Below are 13742 nucleotides of genomic sequence, written 5' to 3' on the forward strand. Positions count from 1 at the left end.
TTCTCTCCGAGTCCAGCCCCCTCCCCAGATCCCAGTCTCGGTCTCCCGCGGCCCTGGCAGACCCCGCCCCCTCTCCATAGTCCCCGCCCCTCTGCCCACCCCCTCCCTGACTCCCGCGGCCCCATTGGGCGCCGGCCCCGCCCGCAGTCCCACCCCTCGCGCTGGGCGAGCCGCTTGGAGCGGGTGGGCGGGACCGGCGGAGGGCGCGGCGAGGCGCGAGGTGGGAGGTGGCGGCCGCAAGGCTCAGTCCGGCCGCGCAGCGGGAGGGAGGCGCGAGGCCAGAGCCCACGGCTGGGCTCCGCAGCGCACCGAGCACAGCGCGGTGCCCGGGACCCGGCCCCATGTCCGCAGCCCCGCCGGACCGCCTTTGAGCGCGGGGCCCCCGGCCCGCGCGCCCCCAGCCCGTCGGCACCATTGCCCCGACGGCGCGGCCCGGCGGCCCGGCGCTGCCCAGGCTCCGCGCCGGCCGGAAGACGCTGCTGGCGGCCGCGGCGGGCGTGGTGATGCTGCTGGTGCTGGTGGTGCTGATCCCCGTGCTGGTGAGCTCGGGCGGTCCAGACGGCCACTATGAGATGCTGGGCACCTGCCGCATGGTGTGCGACCCGTACCCCGCGAGGGGCCCCGGCGCCGGCGCGCGACCCGACGGTGGCGACGCCTTGAGCGAGCAGAGCGGCGCGCCTCCGCCCTCCACGCTGGTGCAGGGCCCCCAGGGGAAACCGGGTCGCCCCGGCAAGCCAGGACCCCCAGGGCCTCCCGGGGACCCAGGCCCTCCCGGTCCTGTGGGGCCTCCCGGGGAAAGGGGTGAACCAGGCAAGCCAGGCCTCCCCGGGCTGCCCGGCACGGGGGGCAGCGGCGCCATCAGCACAGCCACCTACACCACGGTGCCGCGTGTGGCCTTCTACGCCGGCCTCAAGAATCCTCATGAGGGTTACGAAGTGCTCAAGTTTGACGATGTGGTCACCAACCTAGGCAACAACTACGATGCAGCCAGCGGCAAGTTTACTTGCAACATTCCCGGCACCTACTTTTTCACCTACCACGTCCTCATGCGCGGCGGCGATGGCACCAGCATGTGGGCAGACCTCTGCAAGAACGGTCAGGTGGGCCAGGCGGGACGTGAGGCTGGCCGGGTGGTAGGGCGCCCAGGGCTAACGCTAACGCAGGGTGGGAGCAGAGGAAGCGTCCCCCTGGGCGAGAGCAGGTGGTGAACACACCGGCCCCGCGTTCGCGTTCGGGTGACCCGGCGCTGGCAGGGCGCAGGTTGTCAGAGCACAGGGCTCCAGGGTGGGGCGCGCAACTGGCTGCTGGGGGCTTGACTCTTGTAGAGATTCAGGCTGCTACAAGGGGTGGTAAGGGGAGGGGGCAAGGAAGGGGCGTGTGGCGCCAGCTGGGAGAGACAGCCTTGGTGCTCACGGTGGTTGGTGGGTTGCTATGCGGGCAATCAGAGAAGGCAGGAAGTGTCTAAGGCACAAAGGGAGTCGGAGCTGGCCCTGGCAGAGCCTTGGGCGCCACTGGGTCAGTCTGACACCTTTTGCAGAATTTGGGACTGCCAGCGCCATCCCACTGTGTCAGCTACCTGGTGCAAGTGGGCGGCCTCAGGGGAAAAGTTTCTCCTTCTGCCACAGGGCAGAAGTGGGAATTCCTCCTTCTTCTCCCACCCTGTCCTGACTATGGAAGGGTGGGGGGTGATCCTCCCTGTTCCCTGTCCCCACCTGGGACTTTAGCGCAGGAAGGTGCTGAGTGTGTGAGGAACGCTGGCAAAGGCGTTCTGTTGGAGACAACAGCCCTGAGATAACCTCCACTCAACGCTGTGCCAGGGTGATAACTTCATCCAGCTCCCAGATGCCACCTCCCTGCCCAGCGTGCAGCCCTGGGGCTGTGGTCAGGCTGAGCATTCTCTTGGAAGAAGGCAATGATCCCCTTTCAGAACTGAAGCTGGGCTGGAGGAGCAGGGAAGGAACCTGCCTGGCCTGGGGTCCTGCCTCCGCAGCACTCCCCCAGGAACTGCTGGCCTTGGGTCTGCAAGGCTTGGGGATGGAGGAAGGAGCCAGGCAGGGGGAGCTAGCAGAAAACCCACTAGGTGCTTGGGGATTTGCCCCCTTTTCCCTCTCCCTGCCTGCTTGGCCATCCTCCTGCTCCAGATTCTACCTTTTTTGTCTCTGTCTTCTGTCCATCCCACCCTAGGTTTCTGGTCCCTATCCCTGGGCCCTAACCATTTCTGGTCTATTGCCTGTCTGTTCTCCTGCTTCTATCCTCTTTGCCCTTGGTCTTGACCAAATGGGAGGCCCTGGAGTCTGACAAGGGCTCTCTTCTGCAGACGGCCCCACAATTCCCCTGATCAGTCATCAATACGGGATGTACCAATGTCACCTTCACTGATGGCATTCCTTCCCTTCCCAAAAGGGCTGGCCCAAAGCTGAGATTTCAGGGGAGAGAGGGCTTGCCTGGATATAGTGTATAGATAGATAGATAGATAGATAGATATAGATATATGTAGTAGATAGATAGATAGATAGATATAGATATAGATATATAGTAGCCAGGCCACTCATGCCCCTATAGAACCTGTACCACCTCAAGAGGGTGAGGCCAAGCCCCAGATGTGAGGAAAGAGGAAACCTTGAAGATGGGATGTGGGTGGTTGCTTCAGTCCCTGGGAGGTGAAACCACCCAAGCGCCCCTTGTTCCCCCTCCAACAGGGACCGGGTGCTTTGGAACCTGACAGAGGGGTACTTGGTGGAGGTGTATCCAAGGATAACAGAAAAAGGGAGGTGGCCTTAACTACGGGTTCAGAGACCAAGCTTTTTTATACCCACTGAGATTGCCCCATCCCCAAAACCTCTGTGACAGCTCCTTGCATGCCACCCAGGAGACTCAATTGCCTTCCCCCCCGAACCCCTGCTATCCCTCATGTTAACCTGGAGCCCCCACTAGGAGCCAGATGTGGGCCTTAGTACCAGGGCTCCATGCATTTGCTCTTAAGACTTCACGGCCTGTGCATGGGAACAATAGTCATTGCCCAGTAACACATCCACCCTGGCAAGTAAACGGGGAAGGAGGGACCTGGGACACCAACAGACCACTGCTGGCCCCAGGTGGACTTACCCTGGCCCATTCAGGGGAGAGAATGGTGAACTGGGTTTTGGGAGGGAAGAGACCTCACTAGGGAGGAAATAAAAAGGTCAGATGTAGGACAGGCTGGCACAGGGGCGGACAAGGACATTTACGTGAACGAAGTGACAGCAGGCTGGGCCAAGCTTAGGAACGGCACAGAGGAGCTTGCACCTGCCTGCCTCCAGGACCAGGTACCACTGGAGCTCCGCACTTATCTTTCTGGCCTGCAAAGGGGCTTCCAGAATTTCCTAGGAAGGCAGAGCTAAAGCTGGACTCTGGCCCTTCCCCAGGCAGATGGTACATGCCTGGTGCGGAGACACCTTCCCTGGCCCTTCTGTGGGTGTGGTTTTAGGCTCACACTCCTCACTTTGGCACCAGGACCTGGTCGTCAGGGCACGAGGAGCCTGGGGGAAGAGCTGCAGGTTGCCCTGGGCGAGGTATACTGCCTGCAGTGCCCCAGTCCCACAGGTCAGGGAAAACAGATCAGTAAACTTGGTCTGGGGCAGGGCCTCTGGCCAGGGTGCTACCTGTCCAGGGAAAGGTGCTCTGGGGAGGTGGGTGTTGCAACAAGGTGAGGGCTAGGACAACATGATCTGATCGAGGAGCTGGTGGCATGTGTATGTTGAGGACTGAAGAATAAAGACCTACCTGAGATCATTCTCTCACCTGAAGGGCAGAAGGACTCCCCTACCCCCTACTGTCCCAGTTATCATTTCTGGTCCCTAATACCTCTTGCAGGGCAAAACCCAGTGTCGGCACAGTGGGATCCTGGTACCTGTGTAAAGCAGATGTTCCCTGGAGGACCAGGCTGACTGCTGCAGTGCAGGGAGGTGGGGGACCACACATGCACTGCCAAGATCCTGGCCTTGATCTGGAGACAGGCGCACATTTCCTGACCATCCCCTGCTCCACCCACTTCTCCCTGGATAGACCACTGCCTCAGTTTCCCCTCCTTGCAACCCTTAAGGAGGTGGTTCCATGGTATATACCTTTATGACAAGGCCAGACCTGCTTCTTTGCTTCCATGGCAACCTCAAGTCCTCAGGTTGGCCCTTGGCTCCCAGGAGGAGCCTGATTCCTCCACCTTTTCCAGTCTTGGGCCAAGAATTGGGACCCTCCCACCCCAGTTCCCTTTCTGGATCCTCTCCCACTCTCCAAGGATGGAAGGGTATTAATTCTTCCTGCCTCCATGGATAATTAGAATAATTACAGTAACAATCATGGTGATGAGTAAATAATAAACAGAGGCATGGCATTTCTGATGGCTGTCACATCACCAGGAGATTCCTGATGACGGATGACTGTTTTCTAATGGGTTTGGCTATTATGAAGCACAGTTCTAATGAGTTAAAGCTAAATTAATCTGGGTAATAAAAATAATTGTTATTAGTAGTAATTTATTAGCAAAGATAATGAAATGCGTGTATAATAATAAACAGTACCATGATCAGAGTCCAGGGAACAATGGAGATGTTGGCAGTCTGTAGCGGCTCCTCCTGAGGGGTTCAGAGCATGTCAGGATGACAGTCTCACTTCTGTATCCAAAGGCTGTCGCCAAGGTGGTCGTGACCAGAAGAGGGCTTCTCCCGCCTTGCTAGAGAGAGAGAAACAGCCTCAGCATGCATCCTGCCTTGTTTTGCTCCCCACACCATGCTCTGAGCTGGACCTGGGGTTTTCCTGGCTAAACGACCTACACAGCACCCTCTTTCCTAGGTTGCAGGGAGAGCCGGGACTGGAGGGATACGAGCTGCAAATGCGTGGGGTCCTCTTCCCAGCAAATCGCTGCTGAGTCAGCAGCTGTAGTCCAGCTGCCCTGTGGTTCTCCCTTCAGCCAAGGAGGAAGGAGTTTCCCCCTGCCCCCTTGATTTGATTCCATCCAGCCCATGGAAGTCCAGGGATAGGGTGGAAGGGGAGCTGTCTTTGGGGAGGGTCAGGATAGAGAGAGGTCTTTGCAAGCCAGCCTGCCCTTTCACATCCCAGACAGGCTGAGGAGACCCCAGATCTAAGGCTTGGCTTTTGTGATGTCTGGGCTGTTAGAGAAGAATATATGGAGGTAATTTTCCCCATCACCACACCACACTCTCTCTGTGTCTTAGGATGTACTTAGAGCTCTCAAAAAGGACAGCAGCCTTCAGGCCCAAAGGCTGGTCCTTGACTAGCAGTCCTGACCATCCTTGCCCATTCTCCATTGAAGCAAAGAAAGTAGATCAGCCTGAGCTTGGCAGGGGATTTAAGTCCTGATTCCCCCTGCCCAGCTCTGTCCCAGTATCCTGAGGTGAGGCAGGGGGGAGCTGCAAGTCCTTGCTGGGCAGTGCAGGGGGCACAGGGCTACAGTGGCTGCTTCCCGAGGACTGGCACCTGAGCCCCATACAAGCCTGGGAGGGAGTGAAAGAATTACCAGGGCACCTACATTCTGCCCTGGTGGGAGAGTGCACTGGACATCACATGAGGCACCCAAAGACCTGACCCAGTTCTGGGATTGGTGGCTTGCTAGCAGCCTTGAGCGGGCCCAGATGCCTGGCTGGTGGGGCCAGGATTCACCTTGTGTGGATCACTGACAAGATTGGGTGGGTGTGGCTGAAGTGGAAGGCACCCTCAGGATTTTTGCACATGTTTCATTGGAGAGGTGGAAAGACTGATGTGTAGACAGCGCCCATCCACTGATTCACTCCTAAAATGTCCACAACAGCCGGAGCTGGGTCTCAAACCAGGTCCCCTGCCCCTGCCCTGCCCCGGAGGTTCAGAGAATTCCCCTTTGCCGTGTGACCCCGGTGACATTGGGGTTCCCAAGGGGCGAGAGGGGTAGAGGGATGGGAGGAAGCTTCTTCTGGGTTCCAGGTGCAGACTAGACCCATCCCTAGAAGACCGAGGCTCCTCCACGCGCACCTGTGGAGGTGCAGTCGCGGTGGATAGATCGGCCTCCCGGAGCGGGCTGAGCACCGGTTTCCAGGACATCTCACCTCCCTACCCTGTCAACCCACACTGTACTCCACTACCCCGGGATTCCCCCACAGGTGCGGGCTAGCGCCATCGCCCAGGACGCGGACCAGAACTACGACTACGCCAGCAACAGCGTGATCCTGCACCTGGACGTGGGCGACGAGGTCTTCATCAAGCTCGATGGCGGCAAAGCGCATGGTGGCAACAGCAACAAATACAGCACCTTCTCTGGCTTCATTATCTACTCCGACTGAGCGCCTGCGCCTCCCCGCCTTCCCCTGCCACGCCCCTGGCCCGCTCTTACCACCGCGGGACCTCTGCTAGGCGCTCTGACCCGCCGGCTCACCGGGTCCGCAGGACGCGGGGCTGACGGCCCCGACCTCGGCCCGACCCCGGCCCACCCGCTAGCCCTCCTGTCCGCGCTGTATACCTGTGCAATAGGACTGTTACGGCTCGCCCCCGCCTGCCAACCCGACCGCCTGGGGAGAGGTCGCGCAGAGTTGCTTCCTGTGCCCTCAGATGGAGCTGTCCTCCGGCTCCTGGGGGTTGCTGCCCCGAGGAGAGATGGGCTGGGGGCTGGATGGTTTTCCAGTTCCCCCAGCGCTCCGCCCAGCTGCCCACCCACTAAGTCTGACCAAAGCTATAATAAAACCATTTCCACCCCCACAGGGGTTTCAGTCTGTGCCCTGCAGAGGGCGCCCTGGACCCTGCCCTCCTCCAGATGGAGAAGGGGTCTTAGGGGAAGGGGGTCCAGGCACCAGAAAGAATTAGAGCTGCTCCAGCTGGAGAGGGGGGCAAAAGGCCCTAAGCCCCCTGCAGCCCAAGGAGGTCCAGTGATGTCATCTTCCACGAAGAAAGAGCCTCTCTTTGTATCATAGGAAGTAGCCCCTGCGCCCCAAGACACAGTCTCCAAAATGGGAGATCTCAGTTCTGGTCCCTGTGCCAGGGTGTGTGTGGTCTTGGGCAAATCACTCCTCTAGGACAAAATTCTGGGTTAGTGTCTGGGGCAAAAGGGAGCAGGTTTTACCCGACCATCTGCTTGTCCAGAAGCTTCACCTCCAAGCTACAAGTCTTCCGTCAGTAAAGGAGACCCAGTTCACTTGGCAGGGGATTAAAGAGCTGCTGCGTCTGTGCTGCATAAATATGGCTTTGGTTGTCTGCACCTTCCTTTAAAGGTCTCAGATGTGTCCTCTCACCTGTCTCCCAAACAGTCCTGCAGGCTGGATGAGTGGATCATGGTCCTTCAGGTAGGTACAGTAGACTGTTTAGTGTGACGTGGTTGCTGAGTTTTGTGATGGTGCTTGAGTGCCAGGCACATCTGCCACTGCCTCCCTGGCAACCTGTGACTGGCACCATGGCCATCGAACAGTTAGGGCATCCCTGAATAATTACAGCTAGGACGTTGGCAGCGTTGCTGGGTGGCACACATTGTAGAGCAACCTTATCTCACCATGTGTATGTGGCTGGGGAATGGCTTTACAGGATGCTGTTTTAGCTCACGAGACCGGGGGCAGGGGGTTAGAGGGAAGCATGCTCAGAGACGTCAAGTAACCTGCCAGGATCACACAGCTAGGGATTACTAAAGACCACACTGTTGCTACAGTTACCATGTTCCATAGGGCTGGGATTTCCAAAGCAGAACTGAGGGATGGATGCCTGAGCACCCTGGTCCTATGGGCGCCTGATGTTCCAAGCACGTGCCCTGGTCAGCACCCCCACTCCCAGCAATTCCGAAGCTCTGCATTCAGGGAAGCTCCCATCTGGCCTCCTCCCCCATCTGGCTCAGCTGGAGAGACAGGAAGGAGGGGTAGCTCCCTCCTGGCGGGGCCCATGTATGGACCCTTGTCGTGGCTAGCAGGCTTGAATGACTTTCTTTATCCTCCCTTCTCTCCCCTAACTTCCCCCACTGCCAGCTGTAGCCGTTTAATAAAATTAGCTTAATACTTGTTCCTTCCCTGTGGGGTCTGGAGATTGAAATCTGCAGGTCCCCACAAACCCAATAAAACCCCTGGCAGGTCTGCCTGCAATGAGAGTCCCCGTGGGAAGAGTGATTAGATTAGGAGGCAGCCCTGTTCCCCTTACCCACACCCTGTGCCACCTACTGCACCCTGTGGTGATTCCCTGAAGGCTGCATTGGCCAGGAATTGCCTAACCACTACGTGTGTGTGTAAGAGAGAGCGTTAGGGAGGGGACCCCTACCCATTCACAGAGGCTGCTGCAAGACCTGTGCGACAATAAAGCCATGCTAATCATTTCTGTGGAGAGCGCCTCGCTGGCTGGCTGGCCAGCTTCTCTGTCTGGTGACTTGACAATCCTCTTGTCACTTTGAGAGATGGGACTGAAATCTTCGTTTTGCAGATGAGGAAGTCACAGTCTGGAGGAGGTTCGTGACTTGCCCGTGGCCACGCAATAAGTTTGTGGCACAGCTGGGGCTGGACTGAAGCCAAGGACTTTTTCTACCTCTGCCAGGCACTGAGAGTGGCCTGCAGTGCCAGCTGCCAGCTGCTTGTTACTCAGGAACATCCCAGGGGTGGGGCAGCCAACAGAGACAGTGTCTCCCTGGCCACACAGGGATTCCCCAGGGACAAAGTCTGTTTTTTCCTCAGACTTGGGACGCTGTGCAGCAAAGGACCGTGTCTCCGCTGTCAGATTGGCCAGTTTCCTGAAGGTGCGTTCTGTAGCTCCCTCATCAGACTAAGCGGCTCCTCATAGACAGAAGGATGTGTTTCCTCTTGGAATTGTCATCTTTGAGAAAGGAGGATGTCCCTCCACTGAGGCCAGAGATTTAAGGCTTCTTAGAAGCACAGTCCCTGTGGCTTCCGTGACTGGTTCAGAGGGCAAAGGAAGCCTTTAGGAAGCGGGCATGGGCTCCATGTCTCCTCACCCCACCGGGGTTGTCTTGGAGCAGAGGCTCCCTGACAGCAAAGCATGGGGCTGCTTGCCTCCTGTTCAGTTAGTCTTCGCTGGCACAGCACCATTCTAGGGGGCAGGAGGAGGCTGGATGGGCAGAACAATGGGGCTGCTCTGGAGGAAGGAAGCAAACCTCCCCTTTAGAGAGAAAAGTGTGATTAATTAAGGAACACCATGCCAGGAGGAGGTGTGAGGCCAGAAGTGTCCCTGGTACTCACAGACAGAACGGACAAGTCATCCTGTGCCTGGGCGGTGACCAGCCCTAGGGGCTGGGGTTGCCTGCTTTCTGGGGTCTGGGACCAGAATGGGCAGCAGGGCCCACTGCTGGGGGCTGCCCTAATTGGATGACTTTGCGGAAGGCCAGGCAGGTGTGCTTGGTTTTCTGCTTCAACTTGCCACCAACACATCTGCTATGGGGAGGTCTCGGGGTTAATTGCCTCCCGTCTCACTCCTGGTAACCGATATTTCATTTACTGCTCAGAGGGGGAGCTGCCCAGAGAATCAATCCTGGACAAGCGTCCAGGAGACAGGGGAGCCGGGGAGACACAGGAGCTGTTTCCCCGCTGAGCTCTGAGCGCCAGAGCAGAAGTAAAGCTCCAAAGAGAGAAAGAAGCCAGCTGCTCCAGGCTGCTCAGGGCCTTGGCTGAGTTCTGTTGATCCTGTCCAATTGCTCCTGGACCCCCAAAGTCTGGTGAGAACCCCAGCAGCTCCATGGGCTTCACACTCCAGGTCAGCCACCTTGTTTTCACATGCTCTGGTTTCTTTACTTTTTATCTGGGTCCTTCCCCCTTGCCCCTGCCACATAAAGCATGTGCCAGTTTAGATGCTGTTAATAAGGTTATTTTCACAAGTTATGAAGGTATATTTGAAAAAGCAGAATTGGAGGTGTGAGATTTGCACTCTCTGCCGGGTAACGAACCTTAAAATCCTCCAAATGAGGTGATAATAATGTGGATGTGACGATGCTACACGTGTTTGGAACTGGAAGGAGATGGAAGGAACTTGAGGCCTCGTCCTGTTCTCCCCAGACACACACCCAATAGAGTCTGTTGACCCAAACTGAGATTCAAAGCCACATCATAGGCAACTCCCCCATTACCCAGCTGGCAGAAGTAAGGCCCAGAAAGGAAACAGCTGACTCAGGGCAGAGTTAGAACCAGAGCGAGCAGGGCGTGGAGACACAAAGCCTGGGTTCAAGTTTTGACCATGCTAGGTGTTTTAGGAAAAGATGTCACTTCTCTAGGCCTTAGTCTCCTCAGCCAGAAAATGGGGATGGATCATTAAAAGGTCTACAGGGAGGAGGGTGGGAAGCAGATGAGAACTTGCAGGTTATGCAACAAAAAACTGAGTCCCTTGGCCTCAAGTTCCTTTGACTGCATTTCAATGCCAGGAATGGAAACATCTGGGTTCTTCTCCTACCCTCGTATCCCCATAGTGAGAGACGGGGATAAAAGAGGAGATAAAAGCCGCTAGACAAAAGTTTGGCACCAGTATATTGAGCTAACTGTTGAGAAAGGAGTCCCCAAGTGCTGTGCCTTCCAAAATGGATCCCCTTGCCCTGCTCTGGGGCCTGCAAATTTGAGAGGAGAGGCCAGTATCATCCCCTGTGTGCTAGCCCATCCTGCTGTCTCAATTTGCTCTGTTTGTTTCAAGAAACATTTCCGATACTTCTGGGTGGACAGGACCCCAGCTTGATGTGGAACCTCCAAAGGTGGAGAGAAAGCCACCCACGCCTGGCTACTGGGGTCCCACTGACACACAGGAGCCACTGCGGAGGGAGCCAGACTCAGCAAAGCCGCAAAGGTTTAATGGATGTTGTTGTAGGAGTTTTGTGATAAATGTGTTTTCCACCAAATTCTGAGTCCCATCCTGAGACTCTTGTTTGCAGGGTCAGGGTGAGGGGTGTATCCTTGGCCACGGAACATCTCCTCTCCTCTTTGCCAAAAGCTTAGGACGGTTGGAGCTGCAGGAAGAAGGCATCTGTTCACTTGGGGTTCACAGCTAAATTCTAACAATGGCTTCTGGACCCTGGGGCAGGCTACAGGCTGCTGTGGCTGCACTCAGAATTCTATAGGCATTCCTTCATGTAAGCCTCACCCTGACCTCATAAGGCAGTTAGGATCATCACTTTCACTTGGATGAGAAACTCATGCCACAGAAAGAAGTGCTGACTTGTCCAAGGCCACAGTGCTTGCCCTGCCCAACCCTTGTGACCGCCCATTCCCTGTCTCTGGTCCTCAAGCCGGGGAGATGTTGACACTCATTCCTGCCCATCAGAGCATCTTTTTCTCCAAGCCACCACACACTCCTTCCCACAACACCTGCTGCCTCAGCAGCCTGTACTTACGCTTCCAGAAGGTGAAAGATCCATGGAGAGCTCCTTGCCAGCCCCCAAGACACAGGCCCCTTTGCTCCAGGTGTGACAAGTCCCAGGCAGGACTGATAAAACTGTCTAGGCCAAGAGATCCAGAATTTCCATGACTGCCCAGAGCTGGGATGGGCCTGCTAGGTCCCTTGCTTCTGCAGCTCATTATTCAAAGCCCAGGCCCGTTGCCTGCTTTTCCATGGAGGCTTCTTCGACTTCCCTAGCAGTCACTTGTCTCTCAGGTCAGCCCCAGCCCAGGACCTAACACCGGGCCTGCCACCTAATACTCATTCTAATGCTGAAGGAGCTGTTACAGCTATCACAGCTCCTGAAGCTTCCACCTTTTTCCACCCACTGTGGACATGCGGATGAGCCACCCAGGGCTAAAGGATCTTGCCCAGCTGCCAGAAGGGGCTCTTGGCTGCCAGCCCCTCCTCTACTCTACTTCTGCTCCTTGCTCAGGGTGACCTGCCCGCCCCCCTGAGTGGGGAGGCAATGGTTAAAGGCTCAGACCCCTGCCCCTACTCAAGGTGACCTGCAGGATCTGCTCAGCTTCAGAACTCCCAGCTCAGCTACTTCTTTGGCCCTCCCCACTTCCTTTTCTTCCCTTCTGCAGGTGCTCACCCCAAGCACACTCCCTAGTAATCTTGCTTGCTGCTCTTCACCCCTCAGTCGGCCCCAGAGCTCTACAGCACCTGCCCCATCTTATTCACCCACTGAGCCTTTCAGTCAACGTTGACTACTTATTATGCATCAGGCCCAGCAGCAAGGGCGGGGCTAAGAGTTAAGCAGTTGATCCTGGCTACTATCTCATAGAGAAGTCTCAAGGAGATTGCACCACCCAGCACCATGAACAAGCACATACTTCCCACACCTGCGTTCCTCCCGGCCTCCTCCCTTGCCCCCATGGAACATACCCTGCATCCAGTGCCTTCCCACTAAGGTAACCAGCCTGTGTTTGTTTGCCAAGAGCTGTCCAACAATCTGTGACGCCCCTTGGTCCTGGCTGGGAAAACTGGGACAACTAATTGCCCTCCCTCCTACCTGGAGACTCTGACTCACAGATGATCGGAGTTCTATCTTCAGCTGCTTTCCCTACATTTGACCATCACATCATCATTCACCTTTCATCCCTTGGTCCCATGTCCCTTCTAGATAGTACTTTATTTCTGTCCCTCCTCCCCCCTACACACAGCCAAATGCCTTAAAGGGCTGGAACATCCTCACATCCAGTTCCACTCTGGCTGTTGCCCTGGAAACATTCCTGTCAAGGCCACCTGTGAACCTCTTTGTTGATAAAGTCAGTGGCCATGTTTTAGCTTTTCTCACACTTTGCTTCTGTGCCAGACCAGACCTTGAAGTTTCACTGAGGCTTGAGATGGCAACAATGACGACTTGGGCTTCATTCAAGGACCATTGTGACCTGGGTTCTGTGGGAGGCAGCTGACGCCACATCTCAGTGCAGAGGAGGGGACATGCAGGTGGGAAGATGTGCTTCCCCCACGTGCTTTGAGCATCTATGTGGGTGGCCTTGGGAGTCACAGGTAGTGAGATGCCCATGCATAATGGCACAAGCCCTACTTCCCTTACTACCCACAGCCACACTCGTCCTAAAACACCTCCTGCCTTCATGCAGAGGAAAAAAATTCTACAACCAGCCCTTTGGGTTGGAGTCTAGGCCTTAAAATCCTTGTTAATCAGTTCCAGACTACCTCTCTTTCTCAGCATCTGTGCAGCAGGGCCACAGGGAGTTTCCATTTGTGTCCACCAGGGTAGACCTGGCCACGGCCTGTCAGCTCTTCCCAGTTGACATTCTCCCTGTAGAATGCTCTTCCCTCAACTTCTGAGATCCAAGGAACAGCTGTCCTTCCGTCAGTCCTACACCTTCCTTCAGGCCTCAGCTGGCAGGATGCTCTCCCAGGTCATGCCCCTGCACATTCTCGTTGGAGCCCACATTCCACATCAGTGTCAAAGTATATTGTTTCTCCTACAGACTCAGAGCTCCGTGAGGGCAGGTGAGGGTGGGTGGTTCTCACCGACCACCCATCTGCTGAGCCCTCACATCTCCTACTAGTAAACACACAGGGGCTTCAAGAAGCTCCTGGAGAAATGGAACTGAATGAGAATACAGAATCCAGAAGCTCCCTTCTAGTTATTAAATGAATGAACCCAGAAACATCCATGACTGTTTCATTGACTGACTGAAAGGTGCTTTTCCTAACATCATTTCCAATCTTTTCAACCAGCAACTTTAGAAATTGGGGCTCTAGGAAATCAAGAGGTTTACCCATGATTTTCCAGCAAATCTATCCCCTTCTCTCTGCCCACCAAAATAGGATATGCCTCTGCTCCTTGCTTCAGCAGGGCTCAACCCATCTGCATAGAATTATCTGAATCAGAATGAGACCAGGGT

The 13742-nt window shown here is 56.0% G+C and overlaps 1 protein-coding gene across 1 annotated transcript; it reads left to right on the forward strand.

Annotated features, from left to right (window-relative positions):
* Positions 1-228: 228 nt before the first annotated feature.
* C1QL1 (complement C1q like 1) lies at positions 229-6394 on the forward strand. The gene is made up of 2 exons (XM_004597280.3): positions 229-1100; positions 6129-6394. Exons 1-2 carry the CDS (start codon positions 504-506, stop codon positions 6306-6308), a joined length of 777 nt encoding a protein of 258 aa, XP_004597337.2. The 5' UTR covers positions 229-503; the 3' UTR covers positions 6309-6394.
* The last annotated feature ends 7348 nt before the right edge of the window (positions 6395-13742 follow it).

The sequence above is a fragment of the Ochotona princeps genome, chromosome 17 (genome assembly GCF_030435755.1).
Source record: "Ochotona princeps isolate mOchPri1 chromosome 17, mOchPri1.hap1, whole genome shotgun sequence".
Lineage (NCBI taxonomy): Eukaryota > Metazoa > Chordata > Mammalia > Lagomorpha > Ochotonidae > Ochotona > Ochotona princeps.

Excerpts from the sequence above, each read along its gene's own strand:
- C1QL1 (XM_004597280.3), top strand. The coding sequence starts at position 504 with ATGCTGCTGGTGCTGGTGGTGCTGATCCCCGTGCTGGTGAGCTCGGGC. Across the intron at positions 1,101-6,128 it reads ACCTCTGCAAGAACGGTCAG|GTGCGGGCTAGCGCCATCGC; the intron begins GTGGGCCAGGCG and ends ATTCCCCCACAG.